Source organism: Pyrenophora tritici-repentis, chromosome 5 (genome assembly GCF_003171515.1).
Source record: "Pyrenophora tritici-repentis strain M4 chromosome 5, whole genome shotgun sequence".
NCBI classification, from domain to species: domain Eukaryota; kingdom Fungi; phylum Ascomycota; class Dothideomycetes; order Pleosporales; family Pleosporaceae; genus Pyrenophora; species Pyrenophora tritici-repentis.
Genome location: NC_089394.1, coordinates 2,672,297 through 2,690,976, shown reverse-complemented (window position 1 = coordinate 2,690,976; position 18,680 = coordinate 2,672,297). Strand labels below are relative to the sequence as shown.

The 18,680-nt window shown below is 51.0% G+C and overlaps 5 protein-coding genes across 5 annotated transcripts; 4 read left to right on the top strand and 1 right to left on the bottom strand.

The window, feature by feature from the left end:
* Positions 1 to 78: 78 nt before the first annotated feature.
* On the top strand, positions 79 to 2,640 carry PtrM4_110140 (TktA, Transketolase; the record flags this gene model as incomplete). Its single annotated transcript, XM_001935755.2, has 6 exons — positions 79 to 132; positions 273 to 415; positions 632 to 716; positions 765 to 1,059; positions 1,110 to 2,470; positions 2,524 to 2,640. 6 exons carry the CDS (start codon positions 79 to 81, stop codon positions 2,638 to 2,640), a joined length of 2,055 nt encoding a protein of 684 aa, XP_001935790.1.
* Positions 2,641 to 3,582: 942 nt separating this feature from the next.
* PtrM4_110130 (SecY, Preprotein translocase subunit SecY) lies at positions 3,583 to 5,166 on the top strand (the record flags this gene model as incomplete). The annotated part of the gene is made up of 3 exons (XM_001935756.2): positions 3,583 to 3,592; positions 3,698 to 4,721; positions 4,770 to 5,166. 3 exons carry the CDS (start codon positions 3,583 to 3,585, stop codon positions 5,164 to 5,166), a joined length of 1,431 nt encoding a protein of 476 aa, XP_001935791.1.
* A 2,540-nt stretch (positions 5,167 to 7,706) lies between these two features.
* On the top strand, positions 7,707 to 9,256 carry PtrM4_110120 (Fungal-trans-2 multi-domain protein; the record flags this gene model as incomplete). The annotated part of the gene is made up of 2 exons (XM_066107877.1): positions 7,707 to 7,796; positions 7,850 to 9,256. 2 exons carry the CDS (start codon positions 7,707 to 7,709, stop codon positions 9,254 to 9,256), a joined length of 1,497 nt encoding a protein of 498 aa, XP_065962326.1.
* A 31-nt stretch (positions 9,257 to 9,287) lies between these two features.
* On the bottom strand, positions 9,288 to 10,078 carry PtrM4_110110 (acetyltransferase; the record flags this gene model as incomplete). Its single annotated transcript, XM_066107876.1, has 3 exons — positions 9,288 to 9,392; positions 9,465 to 9,914; positions 9,962 to 10,078. 3 exons carry the CDS (start codon positions 10,076 to 10,078, stop codon positions 9,288 to 9,290), a joined length of 672 nt encoding a protein of 223 aa, XP_065962325.1.
* Positions 10,079 to 11,780: 1,702 nt separating this feature from the next.
* PtrM4_110100 (uncharacterized protein) lies at positions 11,781 to 11,954 on the top strand (the record flags this gene model as incomplete). The annotated part of the gene is made up of 1 exon (XM_066107875.1): positions 11,781 to 11,954. One exon carries the CDS (start codon positions 11,781 to 11,783, stop codon positions 11,952 to 11,954), a length of 174 nt encoding a protein of 57 aa, XP_065962324.1.
* Between the last annotated feature and the right edge of the window lie 6,726 nt (positions 11,955 to 18,680).

Below are 18,680 nucleotides of genomic sequence, written 5' to 3'. Positions count from 1 at the left end.
TACAAAACCTAAACTCCTCTCCTTAGCACCTGCGAACTTCTTTTCTTCAATCTTCTCCCCATCGACAGTCTGCCCATCATGCCGTACGGAAAGACTGATGAGCTCGCCATCAACACCATCCGAACCCTAGCGGTACGTCAGTCCTCTGCTTTATCGCGGCCCCGCCATTATCAACGCGTACCCCGCTGCCCACATTTTCCTCCCAACAAAGTCGCGGCAGGACTTTGGGGCCAAGGAAAGAAGTCAATGGCTGACATTTGGTGTTTTCACAGGTCGATGCCACCTTCCAGGCAAACTCCGGCCACCCGGGTGCCCCTATGGGCATGGCACCGGTCGCCCACGTCGTGTTCAACAAGTTCATGACTTTTAACCCCAAGAACCCCAACTGGGTCAACCGCGACCGATTCGTCCTCTCGTACGTACTTTTCATATTTTGCATCGACATATGCCGGTCATGGAAATGCAGTGGTAATTTGTGTATTGCATCTGGAAGCATTTCGGGGAGTCCAGATGAGAATGCGCAAACTTCCGCAAACATGTTTTGACCCAATTGGCGGTTTTTCAGCCCGAAAATAGCTTTGCGCGTTTGCTACATTTAATTTGCTTGGAATAAGAAGCTGATCTTGCCCAGCAACGGTCACGGATGCATGCTTCAGTATGCGCTGATCCACCTTTTCGGCTACAACGTCAGCATTGACGACCTCAAGAACTTCCGTGTAAGTAACGGAGATTACAAGAAAATTCCAACGCTAATTCCGCTCTAGCAAATCGACAGCATCACCCCCGGTCACCCCGAATCCCACGACACACCCGGTATCGAGGTTACCACTGGCCCTCTTGGTCAAGGTTTCGCCAATGCCGTCGGTCTCGCCATTGCTGAGAAGCACACTGCGGCCGTCTTCAACAAGCCTGGCTACGAGCTGATCAACAACTCCGTCTACATGTTCTTCGGTGATGGCTGCGCTATGGAGGGTATTGCCAGCGAGGCTGCCTCAACTGCCGGTCACTTGAAGCTCGGAAACCTCATTGCCATCTACGATGACAACCACATTTCCATTGGTAAGATTGCAGTAGAAGGATATATAAATTTTGGAGCTAACACATCACAGACGGTGACACCAAGTGCGCCTTCACTGAGGACGTCATGAAGCGATTCGAGTCCTACGGCTGGCACGTCCAGCACGTTGCGGACGGTGACAACGACCTTGAGGGCATTGAGAAGGCCATCGCAGAGGCCAAGAAGGTCACCGACAAGCCCTCGATGATCAAGCTCACCACCACCATCGGTTTCGGCTCCAAGCTCCAGGGTACCGGCGGTGTCCACGGCAACCCCCTCAAGGCCGACGACTGTAAGCAGGTCAAGGAGAAGTTCGGCTTCGACCCTGAGAAGATGTTCGCTGTTCCTCAGGAGGTCTACGACATGTACCACCAGCACGCCGCCGAGGGTGCCGCTGCTGAGGAGGAGTGGAACAAGCTCTTCCAGAAGTATGGCGAGGAGTACAAGGATCTCCACGCCGACCTTTCTCGACGATTGACTCGCGACCTCCCTGAAGGCTGGCAGAAGGCCCTTCCCACATACAAGCCTTCTGACCCTGCCATCGCCTCAAGAAAGCTCTCCGAGAGCGTCTTGGAGGCTATCCACGACGTTGTGCCAGAGCTTCTCTCTGGTTCCGCCGATCTGACTGGTTCCAACAACACTCGGTGGAAGAAGGCTGTTGACTTCCAGCCTCCGGACCTTGGTATTGGTGAGTGGTCTGGCCGATACCTAAGATATGGTGTCCGTGAGCATGCCATGGCTGCCATCATGAACGGTATGTCCGCGTACGGTACCATCATCCCCGCCGGTGGTACTTTCCTCAACTTCGTTTCATACGCTGCCGGTGCCGTCCGTCTCTCTTCGCTCTCACACCAGCGTGTCATCTACGTTGCCACCCACGACTCCATTGGTCTCGGTGAGGACGGCCCTACTCACCAGCCTATCGAGACTCTTGCCCACTTCCGCGCTCTACCCAACATGATGGTGTGGCGCCCAGCCGACGGTAACGAGTGCTCTGCTGCTTACTACATGGCTCTTACCTCCAAGGGCACGCCATCCATCCTTGCCCTTACCCGTCAGAACCTTCCTCAGCTTGAGGGCTCAACACTCGAGAAGGCTATCAAGGGCGGTTACGTCGCTCTTGAGGACAAGGATGCTCAGATCACCCTCGTGTCCACTGGATCTGAGGTTTCGCTCTGCTTGGAGGCCGTCAAGACCCTCAAAGAGCAGGGTATTACTGCCCGTGTCGCTTCTCTGCCTTGCTTCGAGGTCTTCGACGCACAAGACAAGGACTACAAGATGTCGGTTATCCCCGGCGGCATCCCATCCCTCAGTGTTGAGGTCATGTCCACCATGGGCTGGGAGAAGTACTCGCACGAGCAGTTCGGTCTGAACCGCTTCGGTGCGTCCGGCCCATACAAGGAGGTCTACAAGGTAAGAGATTTCATTAGATTTACAAGTGTACTAGATACTAACAACCATTGCAGAAGTTTGAGTTCACCCCCGAGGGCATTGCCAAGCGTGCCAAGGCTACCATTGACTTCTACAAGGAGGTCAAGCCTCTCCGATCTCCTCTTGACCGTGCTTTCCAGCAGCTTATCTGAGCGCTTTCGTAGCTTAGTGGTTGTTTCGCAGAGGCATGTCGGTATTCGAAGCATGCGCTTTGGCTTGATGAGTAATGAAGTTTAAGAAGCAGCAGCCTGCTTCATGAAGACAAGGGACAAAATAAGCCCGAATGTATAGAAATTGATTCTCGTTTCGCCATGGTTGTCCTTCTAATTAGTGATGAGTTGTTATTCACTTGAGTTGTGGAATCAGTCGTGGGACCCGGGCACAGTTGTGACAGTCCATGATAGCGCCAAATCGGGCATACTAAGGAGTTACTAATCCCATACACTGATGTAATAGAAACCTTATGAGAAAGGAGCGAATAGTGAATAAGGTCTGATGCTTTGATGACTACCCCGCGTCGCTTATGTATGTACAAGTCATTATCGTGCTCTTGATACTTGCCAATGTGGTGTTCCTCCTCGGAAAACATTGAGTGGTAGGATGATAGCAGCTGAGTTCAGATAGAGGCAGATGGTCGCGCCTCGACGCTAAATACTGTCGAACCGCCAAAACAAACAACAAGATGGCGTATCGGAGATTAATGCTTTTGAATATTACACGTGACTGGTTCATTGAGCCTCGGAAGACAGCTGAAGAAGAGCGGTTGTTGCGAGCGTCCGTAATGCCATGACAGCCTCGACCAAGTCTCCGTCAGAGCGGCATCGGCAAGCTCGAACCCTATTGCGTAGTGACGGCCCCATAATAATTCCCAGGCGCTCAGAACAGCGTGGCCTCTGTGAGTTCAGTGTTAGAGGCGCATAGAAGGCTTCAGGGATCGAGCTACGGCTAGCGCGCCGCACGGGCAATTTCCCCAGCGACACGTTGCGAAAGCTACAATTCAACCCCCTCTCATCCCTCATCACCAGGCTGTCCGCAACCACTTCTCTTCACTTCTGTTTGTCTTCTTTCTTGTCTCTGGGCCATAGATCGCAATCATGAGCGGCCGTAAGTCAACCACCCAGCCCGCAATGGGTCCGCACCGCCGTTTGCGCAATGCAATGGCTGTGTGGAAATGCGGCGCAGAGCAAACCAGCTAACAGTCGCGTGCAGTACGGTTCCTCGATCTTGTCAAGCCTTTTGTGCCTCTCGTCCCCGAGATTCAGCTGCCCGAAAGCAAAGTCCCATTCAACAATCGCCTAGTATGGACTGGTCTCACGCTCCTTGTCTTTCTGGTCATGAGCCAGATGCCATTGTACGGAATCGTGTCGTCTGATACGTCGGATCCTCTATACTGGCTGCGTATGATGATGGCGAGTAACAGAGGAACACTGATGGAGTTGGGTATTACACCCATCATCACCTCCGGCATGGTCTTCCAGCTCCTCGCTGGAACCCACCTCATCGACGTTAACCTTGACCTCAAGTCCGATCGCGAGCTCTACCAGACTGCACAGAAGCTCCTCGCTATTCTCCTGTCTTTCGGTCAGGCCGTCGTCTATGTCATCTCTGGTCTCTACGGACAGCCGTCTGATCTTGGTGCCGGTATCTGCGTTCTCCTCGTCATTCAGCTTATGATCGCTGGTCTGATCGTCATTCTCCTCGACGAGCTCCTCCAGAAGGGCTATGGTCTCGGCAGCGGTATTTCCCTCTTCATTGCCACCAACATTTGCGAGTCCATCATGTGGAAGGCTTTCTCTCCCACCACCATTAACACTGGTCGTGGCCCAGAGTTCGAGGGTGCTCTCATTGCCCTTGTTCACCTGCTCTTCACCTGGCCCAACAAGACCGTTGCGCTCAAGGAGGCTTTCTACCGCCAGAACCTGCCCAACGTCATGAACCTAATCTCCACCGTCATTGTCTTCGGTGCTGTCATCTACCTTCAGGGCTTCCGCGTCGAGATCCCAGTCAAGTCCGCCCGCCAGCGTGGTGTTCGTGGCTCATACCCCGTCCGTCTGTTCTACACCTCCAACATGCCCATCATGCTGCAGTCGGCCTTGTCCTCCAACGTCTTCTTGATTAGCCAGATGCTCTACAGCCGCTTCTCTGACAACCTCCTTGTCAAGCTTCTCGGTGTCTGGGAGCCCAAGGAGGGTTCCGCTCAGCTCTTTGCCACCTCCGGTGTTGCTTACTACATGTATGTTGAACAATCTGCAATTTTGATTCGGTCACTAACATGATCCAGGTCTCCTCCTCTGAGCATCACTGAGGCTCTTTCTGACCCCCTCAAGACCGCCGTCTTCATCGTATACATGCTCGTCGCTTGCGCCGTCTTCTCCAAGACCTGGATTGAGGTCTCTGGCTCTTCTCCCCGCGATGTCGCTAAGCAGCTCAAGGAGCAGGGTCTGGTCATGGCTGGTCACCGTGAGGAGTCCATGTACAAGGAACTCAAGCGCGTCATTCCCACTGCGGCTGCCTTTGGTGGTGCCTGCATTGGTGCTCTCTCAGTCGGCAGTGACCTTCTTGGCGCTCTTGGTAGCGGTACTGGTATCCTTCTTGCCGTCACCATTATTTACGGATACTTTGAAATCGCCGCCAAGGAGGGCGACATGGCCGGTCTCAAGGGCATGGTCATGGGCTAGAATAAAGCCTGATTAGGGATTTGGATTTTATTGGTTTATTTGGGGGTGGTAGAGGATGGAATAAGGGCCAGGGTGCTCCTCCAAAGCACACAATGTAACATATGACCTAAAGAAACAAAAGTTTGCGAAGGGCTGCGTGCTGGCATGATTTTTTCACGCACCGCAACATGTGGCGCCTTGGTTAGGTTACCCCGCTGATGCCAGTCCTTCTGTAATGTATCAATGTTGTCACTCAAGCACAGTCATGTTGATGGGAGATGCAGGTGCGGACTTCTACACAGATGTTGCTCCATGTATCGATTCCAGCCTCTGATCGGAACCCTCTTCCACAGCCTTACTTATGCACGTATCGTATCGTATCGTATCGTCCCTCATCGATCGATGACAACAAATCAATCCATCATGCACTTGCACCACAATGGCGTAGGCGTCGTCCAAAAAAACAAACAAGCTGTCCTCCCGTCCCGCTACCCAGAATAATCGAGAGAAGTTGTATTGGCTACTTAAGCGAATGCGAAACTTGACCCCTGTTCCTTTCACGACGTAAAGACACGCTAACCGTTTGTGGATGATGGCTATGCGAAGGTTTGAGGGTTCGTTTTGATGACGTCTTTTGGACGATATGTATGCGAAAATAAGCGAATGCGAAAGATACGATCATGGGATTTACGGAAGGTATGCTTACGGCCGTACAGGGACTGGTTGTTGTGAAGTCTTTGCGGCTTTTAGGGTTAACTATAGCTGAGAATACACGCTACGTGGGGAAATAGGCGAATGCGAAAGATAGTAGGATATACGGAAGGCGTCCTTGCAGACAGGACAGGGTTGGAGGTATGTATAAGAGTGGATGGTAAAGCTGTTTTTGTAGGATGTCGCTGTACTGTATTCCACCGTGGGCTTCGTATCTACTTCTTTGCTGTATAAAGTCCCTGTCTACCCGTACACACCCATCATCTACAATGGCAGCCCCCCCTCTGGCCCCGACAAAACCCCCCGTCATCTCCAACCTTTGACTTCAAAATGTACCGCTACACACCCTCGCTCGCAGCCGCCATCCTCTGCGTCGTCGCCTTTGGTATCCTGGCGATTGTACATTTGGCGCTTTATGTAAAGGGGAGTAATAGGGTTGTTGGATTGGTTTTTGTGGGTGCGGTTTGTATGTATTTACCTTGTCATCTTTCTTTGACTTTGCCCTACCAGACGTGGTTTCCCAGAAGCTAATGGTTGGGAACATATCCAGGCGAAACAGCAGGTTATACCGCACGTACATTCTCACATTATAACAATACGGCTTGGGGTCCGTTTATCGTTCAAGGCGTGCTTACGCTTGTGGGGCCGTTGTGGTTTGCGGCGGGTATTTATGTGGTCTTTGGGGAGGGTTATGGTGGTTGCTGGTGGAGGGAAGAGTGTTGGATTCGTGGGGCCGAGGTGGTGTACGAGGGTGTTTGTGGGGGCGGATGTTTTGACGTTGATAGTACAGGGGTTGGGTATGTTGTTCTCTCTCTCATTTCTGTTGTTGTATGGGGGGAGAGAAGGAGAGTGACTTTTACTAACGAGAATACTACACAGGATCCAGCATCATGGGAACAATGCAACTCTCCCTCGCTATCGCCGGTTCGAAAATCGTCATCGCGGGTTTAGCACTACAAGTCGCTACCTTTCTCGTCTTCCTCACCGCTGCCCTGGACTTTCAGTGGAGGATGTTGCGGAAACAAACTACTTCAGCGTCTACTGTAGAGAAAGGGCCGCCTGTCTGGAGGAAGACGCTATATGTGCTTTATGGTGTTAGTACGTTGATTCTGCTGAGGTGTGTGTTTCGGTTGGTGGAGTATTCGATGGGGAATGCGGCATATGCTATGGCGCATGAGTGGACGTTGTATTGCTTTGATGCGCTGCCCATGGTGGCGGTATTGGTGGTTTTGGCGGTATTGAGGCCGGAGAGGTGTTTGGAAGGGGATGTGGTGATGGTGGAGGAGAAGGGCGATGGGGATAGTGATGGTGAGATCAGGGTTGTGGAGGGTGTGGTTTGAGAGTTCTTTCTTTCTGTTTTCGGCGTATTTTGTTCCGCTAGTTGCGTTTCGAGCGTCTGAAATGTGTATGTAATTTTAGCAAGTCATGGTTAGTGCTTGTCCGTTTTATCATATCTAGTTAAAGGGCCTTTTGCTGTTTTTACACACATTTTACTCCATGGCTGCGGTAGTTTGAGGATTACTTCACAGACACTCACCCTACGACAGCGCAGGACAGTGCGACGTACTCCAAGACTCTCACAGCCACACTTGGTAGATATGACAACCCAATAAATCCTGAGAAGTCACCAGAATTCAGTAAGCTCACCCTTCTTTAGGAACAGGCTCGAATATTTAAGTATTAGAGATGACGTGGATGACTAGAAATACGGATCTCAGCTTTCGCAAGCTAGCCTTCAGCCACAATCAAAGCGCCTGGACGCCTGACTGACGCGGCCGCCGAACCTTGCCTCTACCACAACACAATGCGGCACTCTTAAGATATACGAATCCTTCGCGGGTGAAATTAAAATGGCGCGCCGAAGCACTGGCTTCGTAAGTAAAAAGCCACACCGCAAGTCAAGAGGGGGGTGTCTCACGTGTAAGAAGAAAAAAGTTAAGGTATGTTTGAGTAAAAACACATATATGGGAGATGTTAGCTTATAATAGTGCAGTGTGATGAAAGCCAACCAAACTGCGAATATTGCACGTTGAGAAGATTGAAGTGTGAATATCCACAGGACTCCTGGCCGACACCGAGAAGTTCTTCGAGTTCAACACCCAGTCATGAATCTCCAGATACCAAACCCAGCGCAGTACACTCGCCAGACTTCAACAGTCCCTCTTTCGAATGGCTTGTGCCCTCATTTCAAACCTCCATAGGAGATTTCACACCTCTTGACCACCACCTATTACAGTACTACAAAGCCAACGTCTGGCGTGGTTTCGTAATAAGCGGCGACACCATCGTAAAAACCCTCCACAGAGACATCGTCCCGCGACTAAGCATCTCACATCCCTTCCTCCTATACGCAATCCTCAGCATCGCCGCTACACACAGTAATCTGCAGAGCCCAGACCCAGAAGTAGAGAGACAAAGCCTACTATACCGACAAAAGACATTCAAATGCTATCAATCAGCATTAAAAGACATCACAGCCGAAAACTACGAGGCCGTCCTCGTTACCGGCACCTTCCTCCTCGCTCTCGTACCTCCACCGGTTTCAGACCAAGACTCCGAGTATCTAGATTGGATACTCGCGCTCTTAAAACTCAGCGAGGGGCTTCGCGTGCTGGCTTCGCTCCGCTGGGGTCAAGGTATTGAGAAACTTTCCGTATATCCGTTGGTACGCCGCGAACTGCGCACTTTGCCGCCCCCTCCTCTTATCGTCGTGCCCATGGAGAAAGCGGGTGTGGTGGCGCCTATAGGTCCGCTAGGGACTACGCCTGTAAACCCCAATCCAGCACCAACATACACGCACACGCAGCTTCCACAGCAAACCCGCCTTTTTTTGCCACCGCCTCTCATGGAGCTCCTGCAGGGTGTGCTTCAGACCAGCTGTTCGGGACCGGTTGATTGGCATGGAATGACGTTGTTACCGGTGTTTCATGCGCTGAGTCCGATATTCACGAGTCTGTATTATCATCACTTGAACCCGGATTTCTACGTTCGCATATTTGTTTTTACGTCCTTTCTTATGCCGGACTTTCTAAAGTTGGTTGGAGATAGGGAACCGAGAGCGTTAGTTTTGGTTGCGTGGTGGTTTGCGCTCGCAGATCTGGTGCCGAAGGGATGGTGGGTTGGGGATAAAGTGACAAAGATTGTCGGAGCTATTGGGAGGGCGGTTAGAATGGGGGATCATGAATTGGCTGAGAAGGCCTTTAAAGGGGCTCAGGTAATCGTGGATACTTTTGAAAGGGAGGGTAGGGATGAGGCGGCGAAGAGTGTGTTTGAAGGCTGGAATGGGGTAGATTGGGAGGAGGGTCCAAAAAGGGCGGCAGAATGGGAGATTAAACAGTTAATAGATCTGGATGATTTCAGTATGGAGAAATATTTGGACGTAGAGAATTGTGGTAGTTAAATATATCCGTGTCGGCTCCCCTGACCGTTCCTCACTTCCCTGCTGTCTCCTCGGCACTGCTGTTTCCCTCTCCACTGGTCTCACCACTCTGAACTCCCTTTGGCTCTCTCATCATGCAATAGAGCGTAAGAGAATCCTTTTCCCCATCCCCATCTCTACACTCCATCTCCCTCACCAACTTAAACCCAAACCTCTCATAAATCGCAACATTCGGCTCGAGCCTACTAGCCTCCAAATAAGACCTCCTACCCTCCTTATCCGCCATATCCAGCACTTCGTTGATCAACGCCTTGCCCACACCCTTTCCCTGCGCCTCCGGCAACACAGTAACAATATTGCAGAAATAGTATCCATTCGGATCCGTCCACAGTTCTTTTTGCGCCTCAGCCTGCCGCGCTTTCCAAATCCAGTACCGTGTTTTCGATAAACCGCCGCGACCATGCCATAGATTCATTCGTATTTGGTTCAACCAAATATACCAGTAGGAGAGGTAGAGAGACCATGATTCAGGCTCAGAGGTGGGGTGGGGCGGCATCCACATTGCGCAGCCGAGAATTTTGGTAGGGTCCAATGTGTCGCGGGCTACGTGGAAGAGACCATGTTTGATACCCCATCGGCAGCGCATTGAGAGCGATAGGCGATTTCGCACTGGAGAGAACTGGATGATGTTAGAATGATGTTGAGTTGCAGATTGAAGAAACGCACCTTTGATGGGTCGGGAAATGCCCAGTGCTTGTAAGGGTCGTCTGCGAAGGCTTCTTGGATTGTCGTTACTGCGCCGTCGATGTCGGCTTCCGCCATGCGCGTTACTTGGATGGGCATTTTGTCAAGATGTCGGCTTGGAGTTGTTGGGTGAGTGGAGAGTTAACAATGCTTCCAGCTTCATGGGGGCAAAGGCTTTTGTAGGCGCAAAGAAGAGATTAGCGTCCGCAAACTCTGGCTTTGGGCCATTGTGTGCCCAGGTGTGCGGAGAGGTTGGATGAAGCTTATCGCATGGGGAGATGTGGATAGATGATGGGTTGGGAAGGTGCAAGCGACGGTCACGTGTATTGCGGGGATCATGCATGTCGTTCATGGGTGTTTTGAGATGCAATCCCCTTCTCCAATCCGAATCGGGACATTGTTATACAGCTCCTGCTGAATTACGATAGCTGGCTTATGGAACGGGCAGCTAACTTTGCCCTTATTTGTAGTGAGCACTTCCCGTCATGTATGCCGAAAGTCAACTCCGGTGGGCAGCCAGAGAAGCCAAGTTCAGTTGCCGCCAAACGATCCGACACTGTAAGCAGTAACAATCAGGATAAAACGCGCCCAGGAAATCAGCGACAAGCCTAGTTGCTCCGCCAGTTCTCCGATCGCTACCGGTACATGTTACCGGCACATACTACCCACGCTTACCATCTATCACGCCAAGACGATGAACACCACAATGTAACCCATCAAAATAGCAACGGCAACGATAATACTACCTATCATTCTGAATCGCATGAGAAGTGCTATGTGATTCGAAATGTATTGGGAGCAGTGTCAATTGAGTTAAACAAGAGTCCTTTCGAACTCTAAGCATTTCCAAGAGCTCTACACTAGGACAGATTCTATCAAGGCTTGCTAACGAAAGCCTACGCACGCAGAATGTCTTGAGCAATGATAAAATCAACGAATTTTGGCTTCTAATGCCAAAATGTCTAATTAAGAGTACATTTAAAGACGACGTTCACGCAATAGTCAGCCTTCTTAAAACTCTACAGCGTACACATCTTAGTACGTTATTCCTAGGCTAGATACCAAGTCTCTCGCAAAACAACATACCCCTCTATATTTAGAGCCTTGTGCATTCAAAACACGATAGTTGTTTCCTAGATGAGGTTCGTGAACTTGCCGGGGGAGTGGGCGCGGTTTCGGGGGTGAGTATTCCAACACAACCTCAGCCACTTGTCGCACGAAAAGAAAATCCATAGGTTGATTCAGCCGAAAAAGCGAAAAAAGAAACTAAGGGTATGTGACCGCCTTTGCTTCTGAGATTGATATCATGCGTCAAATCGACCATTGTCATAGTGTCCAGTTAATCAAAGTTATACAGACACATACTCAACCAACATTCTCTTCACGCCTTGGCTGATGTGGATCTTGCCAAATTTTAGGATCTTCCGATTGAGAAAGACGAACGCAGAACTTTTTGCAATGGATTCGACTGTATTTGCGATGCTTGTAAGTATTCTTCGCTCCGCCCATCTTAATCTTTTCCCGCTATGGTATCAAACGACAGTAGACGTTTTGCACAAGTGAAAATGCCTAATTTATATCAGAGGCTTGCTACCTGCTATAAAAGCACTACCCATATTAGAAGCAGATCCGGCACGTATAGAACCAAACAAGAAACTTAGGTGTATATATGCATCGGGCCTATGGAGCTCGCTATATGTATCCAATTCTCACGAATCGGAGGTTGTTTTCCATGATAGTTTAGGAGCTGGTTAGGCACAAAGACCTCAAGCTTCACAAAAGACTTGTGTATAGGGACAACATGCTACTTGCCGACTTTGGCATCAGGGAAGTTCTGATACCACGCATACAGACCACAGCACTAGTAGTGCATAGGCTTAACTTCTCCGACGACTCTGCCTCGATGGCCGACGGTCGACCCTCTCAGTATACATACCAATACGCTTCGCTAGAGGTGCTTGATTACGACCCCTAAAATTGAGCCAGCGATATATTCTCACTTGGATATGTTCTGGTTGAGATAATCTCGGGGCTCTACGGTCACAGCCTTTCTGATATCGTAAGCCATCGGAGAAGAACAAGCAATAAGGACATGGGGGCAGACTCCGCAACAATCAATCGGATCGGCATGATTGATTCCTATCTAGGTTAAAGGCTGCCTAATGAAGTAATTCTTTAACCTATATAGGAATCAATCATGTCAATCGATTGATTGTTGCGGAGTCTGCATGGGGGTTACCCGCCATCTCGAGGCGACAACTACTCGGCTCGCTATTGTCCATGAAACTGCCATACTACCAGAAAGTCCCGACGCCAATAGACTTCGGTTCCTCACCGAATTCGTATCATCGACGTTAAACTAAGATCGGCTCAGTAGCCCACTTGCCGTCGAAGTGGTCGAGAAGTTACAACAGCTGAACCCTTCTCGACCTGAAGCACTTGACAAACCCTATTGCGGAACCCCGCACATCTGGATAGAGCATCAGAATTCCGAACGTATTGGAGGCACAGGAATTTGCAGCCCCAACTTTATGCCTGAGTTCAAGAGCTATTTTAATGTTATTATTAACGTCGGAATAAGTTACCTCATATTGGACCAGCATCATAACCGCGTCGCTTCGAAACATGATCTGCTCCTAAGAAAATACTAGTTTAATCTATCGGTACCTTTCATGCATTGCAAAATTTTCTGCTATAAGAAACGCACGCGACATGCTGTACGAACAATCGAACAAGACCCGACCGATCCCTGTCTGACCGTCAGTCTGAAGAAGAAGCTTCCACCCGCAAAGCTCAGTAGGGAGGTCGTGATACCGTTAATAATCGATACATATGCTTCACGGCATGTGAAATTCACAGCCCGGAGTGAGAAAATCCGTATACTCGAAGCGCCAAAACCGATGATGCATTCGAATACTCTAAGTCGCTTTTCTTCATGATGGCGCCAACGTACGACTTAAACCTTCATAGTAGGCTATGGCCATTATCCACACGACAAGGGGTATTTCGACCAAGTCTTTAAGTCTTCGCATCCTCGCATCCAAGATACCCAGTAAAGGCTATACGCTTTCTAAGCCCAGTACGCCCTATGTAGACACTACATGGATAGCACTAGCTAACTTCAAAGTCAATCAAATTACAATATCGGCTCACCCTTATCAAAACCACAAGTCAACCCTCACAATTACAACGACGGACCGAACACTCATTACCTAGCCAAACAAAATAACACCTCTACCACATCACATCACATCACATGCAACAGCACAGCTAGTACTCGCGTCGGTGGAAAACCAACGTCAAGTTAGCTCCCCGGCCCGTTAAAAAGTACTTTCTGCTTCCACTTCCACCCGTACTCCCCGCAAAAGCAAACCCGGTCAACCCACACCCATACACGCCTGTTTCCCATCTCCCACAAAGAAAATCTCGGTGAGAGAAAACGCAGATGCAGTGCGTTGTCCAGCTCCGCCTCCTCTGTCAAACCTACACAGCAGCACCTACATCGGCGCCTTTCCCAGCGATCCCGATAACCATCTACGCTAAGGGACTAGGTAGGGTGCAAAGGCTACACGAAGGAACACAAGTGCCAAGCAGCGGATATCGTACGAGATACGCGTTTGCTGGACCGAAGCGAACCGGTAGATGGGAAAGTGTTGCTGTTGTGTAGGTTTGACGGAGGAGGCGAAGGGCGATGCGGTGAGTGGCTGTTGTGTAAGTGTGACTGGCGGGTGGCGATGGTGGGAGTATGTAGAAGGTTTGAGTGGAGGGAGATGTGTGGATAGGTAGAGCAGTAGACGTTATTGCGGTGGCATGGGCAAGGTGGACTAAAACCTTTATTTGCACGTGCGAAACTAAGTGACGGTTTTGCGGTGGTATGGTTGAGTTGAGTTTGTTCTAGGCAGGAAAAAAAACGACAACAGTAACGCCGTTATCGTGCCGTATGTACCGTATAGAGTACATAGATACAGGACAATCTTACCTAGCCACATCCGTCATTCCGGCCGGCACAGCGTCTACTTACCTACCAAAAGTCTCATCCCATTCACATTCACCAAACTAGTCCAAAAGGTTGCAGAACGCATCAAAAAAAACCTTCCATCTTCATACACATACCACCTACCACCTACCACCAAAAACCCCGTAGATCCAATCTATCCGATCCGATCCGATCCGACCCCTCCGCCCCATTCATCGCCAGGCAAATCGTCGGCGCAAGAAAACCACTACAATCTGACTCACCGCTTACCAACTTACCACCAAACCAGTGCCCGTGCTTGGGAAAGAGACTAATCCATGTTTTACAGTACATACATACGTTATCCCAGCCGCGAAAGAGAGCCCCGCATTACAGCGTCTTCGTCATGATCTGCAATCTACCAAGCCATGCAAGGTGGCGAGGGGGGACCCGCCTCAGCCGATGAATGACACCTTCCTGCAGCGTAAGCGTGGTAGCGTGGTATTGGTATTGTTACTTGCAGGTGCGGATAGGATGGGATGGGATGGTAGGGTGGGGTGTGGGTATAGTTCGGTATGTATATATGTATGTAGAGGTATAATATGTGGCAAAAAGAACGTTGGAACTACTTTTTTAGTTTTGGTTTACGAGTTGCTGGGCTGGGAGGAACGGCGGATTAGGCGGGGTGAAGGCAATAATACTACATACGACTACAGACATGTACATCCACGGCGTTTGTCGTAAAAGATTCAATGAGGAATCGGGCCGGCGAGCGCAGCGCAGATGATTAACATTTGGCAAGGCAAGGAGGAGTATTGGTAGGTAAGGAATGGGAGGCCTGATCGGTCAAAGTCGTGGGTCTTAGTCGAGTGCAGCAAAAGTGTAATCTACGCTGGGCGATTTTTTCGTGCTTTACCTAGGTTGAGCGCTACAGGGTGGGTACGACAGCCGAGCGTATTGGAACAACACGATGGGCTTTTGCACCGGGACGACCCAGGAAGGAAGAGGATTTGTTTCGTTACACACCGGGGGCTTAGGTGAAGGAATGAGCCGTGTGTAGGTATGATGTGTGTGTGAGAGAGATCAACATGCAGGCCATTTGCTTACCGTGCCTTGGTCACGGTGTGGAAATATTGCCTTTTGTTATTACCTGGGTCTGACTGGCGACGGTATGGCACGCTCGGCATCTGCGACGCAGGGTTTTTTTGCGGCTATTGCAACAAACCCACAAGGACCAGCATTGTTCTCTATACGACGAACGGGAGGTTTTTTTGGCGCGACCATGACCACAAAAAACACAACGACGCGAGTAATGAAGCGTACATGCTACTGCGTGAGGTAGATTGGGGTAAGCTGGGGCTGTTTGAAGGCACGATTTTCGGTGTGTTGCATAGCAGATCCGGATATTCGTGGGTCCGAAGTACTACCTCAGCTTGAGGCACAGTGATCGGTACATGATACCCCGGAAAACTTGTTGGGGCAAAGGGGAGCCAGCCGGCTTTTTTGGCTTTGTCAAGGACGCTGCCTGCTGCACTCTCTCCAAAGGACACATGTACCGGGAAACAAGGGCTGGAACTGGCGTTAGGGCGTCAAAGGGTTATCCACGTATTGTAAGCGAAGCTACCAGCGAGGTTCGTGTCATGTCCAGACAGCTGGAGAAGGATAGCGTGTTGCGTCCTGGGTCATCGTTGTATGCGGCTGATCATCTGATGGCGAGGTTGTAGAAAGTTCTTGGTGCGCACACATTGGGCAAAGAAAACGGCTTTCGTATGACAGCACTGCGGGCCCGCATGGAATTACGAACTTCACCTGTTATACGGTGGGGTGGGCTGTGAAGGCAACGGCACCACTTGGTGTGCATGTAGGCAACCGGCAGCTGGCAGCTGACAAGTTTGTCGGGCAGCGAGTGCGCAAGTGCGAGCGGGATTGGCGGAAGGAGTAAATCCCGATGAAACACAGGTCGGAAAGTTAAGCCACCCTGCTGTGTTGAGCAGCATGTTGTCCTTTGAGCGGTATGTTTGGGGGAGAGTTCCAGGTCTTTGCTAGGTGCTGGCGCTGGCCCAAGAGGGGCAGTGTTGCGGGCGGTGATGGAGCACCTGCTAGCCGCAACGCCGTGAAAACATGGGTGTGTGTGTGTGTCCACGACAAAAGGACAAGCCGGATTGTGGTGGTCATCAAACAGGCTTTGTCGACAGATGGGAAGGCGGCAACTCGGGCAATAAGCGACTTGCGTACACTTTACGCAGAGATCAGATCTTTGTCTCGGGTGCCCAAAAATAGGCGTTCAATATGCTAGCGTGCCATGCAAGTGTGACTGCTTTTAATGGCGGATAAGGGTGGAAAAGTCGACTTTGAGATCGCCGCGTAAGCAGGATTTAGCCTGCACCGGGAGGCTGGAGCACATGCCGTGAAAACAAGAACATGGGCGACTTGTCGATCTGGTGAGGATGGAAAAACTCATGGTGCATGCATAGCATCCGCGGGCCCATTTGCGCCGTCATACGCCGGTCGATGAGGCACTTGCAGACAGCTGTGGGCGCCCGTCAGTCGGTCCTGGCGCTTGATGACTCTGAGCGGCGGCGACCGACTCGTCGAGCAATATTGTCGTCACCTCACCTCGACACGAAGGACTGTCGGTCAGCGGTGGTGCCCATGTTAGCACCGAACCTGGGATCGTGTTTGACACATGGGGTCGTAACGGCGGCGGCACGCATGATTTGAAGCTCAGTCTTACCAGACGAATGGAGAGGCGCTGTATAGCAGGGCGACTAAGGGTGTGTGCTGCAGCAAAATTAAAGCGGAGCAGCATTACTGCATTGGTCCCTAGTATTACAAGAGTCAGATCGGGGTTGTAACTGTAAAGAGTAAGCATCACGTCCAAGGTGGCCCGACCTCGGATACTCAGCGTGTGCTGATTGAGAAACTTTGGCTCTATATTGGCACAGTGATGCCGGCACAATTTGCAGCACCAAGCGCCTCAATATCGCCCCGAATCGTCACGGCGCCCGATTTTCAATGTTGCTCGTCCTGGCGTCTTCGTGTCGCATTAAACGACGCGCAGCCTGTAGCTGCGTGGCTGGCTTGGGGCCTTGAGCGCGGATGCGAGCTCACACCGAAGCTAAAGAGGTGCGACAAGCAGCCTGGGTCACGGCGAAGCGGCAGAAGGAAAACAAACGCTTGCACTGCGTGGAACCGAGTCACCACCCGGTCCTGGGAGGGGAGTGTGGATGTGGATAGTGGATAGTGGATAGTGGAGAGCTTTGCGGAGATGCATCCACGGCTTCAGCTGTTGCGTCGTAATGCTTAGGCTGAGCGCGAGTCGGCCGAGTGCAAGTTTCAGCACGCTGCGACGCACTGCGTGTGTGTGAAGCCAAGGTTACCGACGTGTACGTGATGCCAAAGGCGTCACGACTGTTTACAGATTCTCTTCACTCGACATACGCCTGCAATGGTTGCTGTGGTGTCTGAGAGAGACATCCGGCTGGGCGGTAAGTCATAGCCCAGCCACCGTCACAGCATATAACAAGTGGAGACAGGCTCTTGTCCATGTCCTGAACCTTCTCCCTGTCAGCGTGACCGTACCACTTGGAACCGGCAAATTTTCCTACGTCGCATCCAGCACAAACTCGCAGCCATAAGGAGGCTCACCGACAAGCTAGTGTGGCTGCTGATCAAGGCACCCAGGGGACAGTGTCGGACCAACGCGATTGGCCAGCGTAGCTTCAACGTTGAACAAGTGGGCTATCAAGCCGCTTGGGGAGGCTAATGCTCGCATCCAAGGATAAAGTGCCGCCGCGTTCGTAAGAGAATTTCGTGTTTGACATGGACCTTGGACGAGTCTAGAACACGCATCACCAGTAGACGAGCCGTTGCTGATCACCATCCACAAATAATGCAGCTACCGAGCCTACCAAGTCCTTCTCAGGCAACCTGTTCCCTTCGCGCTGCTTGCTTTGTTTGGTCTTGCGAAACTTAGCATCAACAATGAAGCTAGGGAGTTGAGGAGTGGTTTTTGATGCACCTGCAGCATGTCGGCATGAAAATGGGCACCACATTTTATGAATCTACTACCGATCGATGCGAAGATGTACCGTAATCACAGACAACAATGCTTGCCGACAACAAGTGTGGAGATGGGCCCTGTTATCGACAGGGTTAATAAGTGAGCCGTACGCCGTACATGCCTATCTCGTTGGTTGGCTAGCGTAGACGATGCCGCTCATACCGCAATTTTTTCTTCCTTCTTCTAACAGCCTAATCCTCGATGAGACGCCACGTTAGCGACCCACCCGACTCGTGGTCCACCCGCCGATACGTCATTAAAGGGTTTCTTTCCCGTGTTGCAGATTCCTGCATGGGCATGCTAAACATGGACATGGACAGCGCTTGGCCTGAATACACTTTGTCGAGGCTAGCCACCCGCGCCGCGTCACATTGAGCGCAGATGCGCTAGGTAGAGGGATGTCGGCGGAGAAAGCCTCGTGCAGGTCAGCTTCGGGACCAGCACTACCACGACCACCTCGATCCGGTAGTTCGCAGATTCGGAGAAGACGATCAAGCAACTGGACCGGGTTCCGGTGACAGCTCGGTGCTTACTTTACTTTTTCCATGTATCCGTTTGTCTCGTGATGGGATGCACAAAGTCGTACGACTGCGCCGCAGTTGTTAAATGACCGAGGCTGGGTACGCAGTGGCACGCAGAGTCATACGGTATGTGACGGGCGGGATGGGGGTGGATTATGGGAG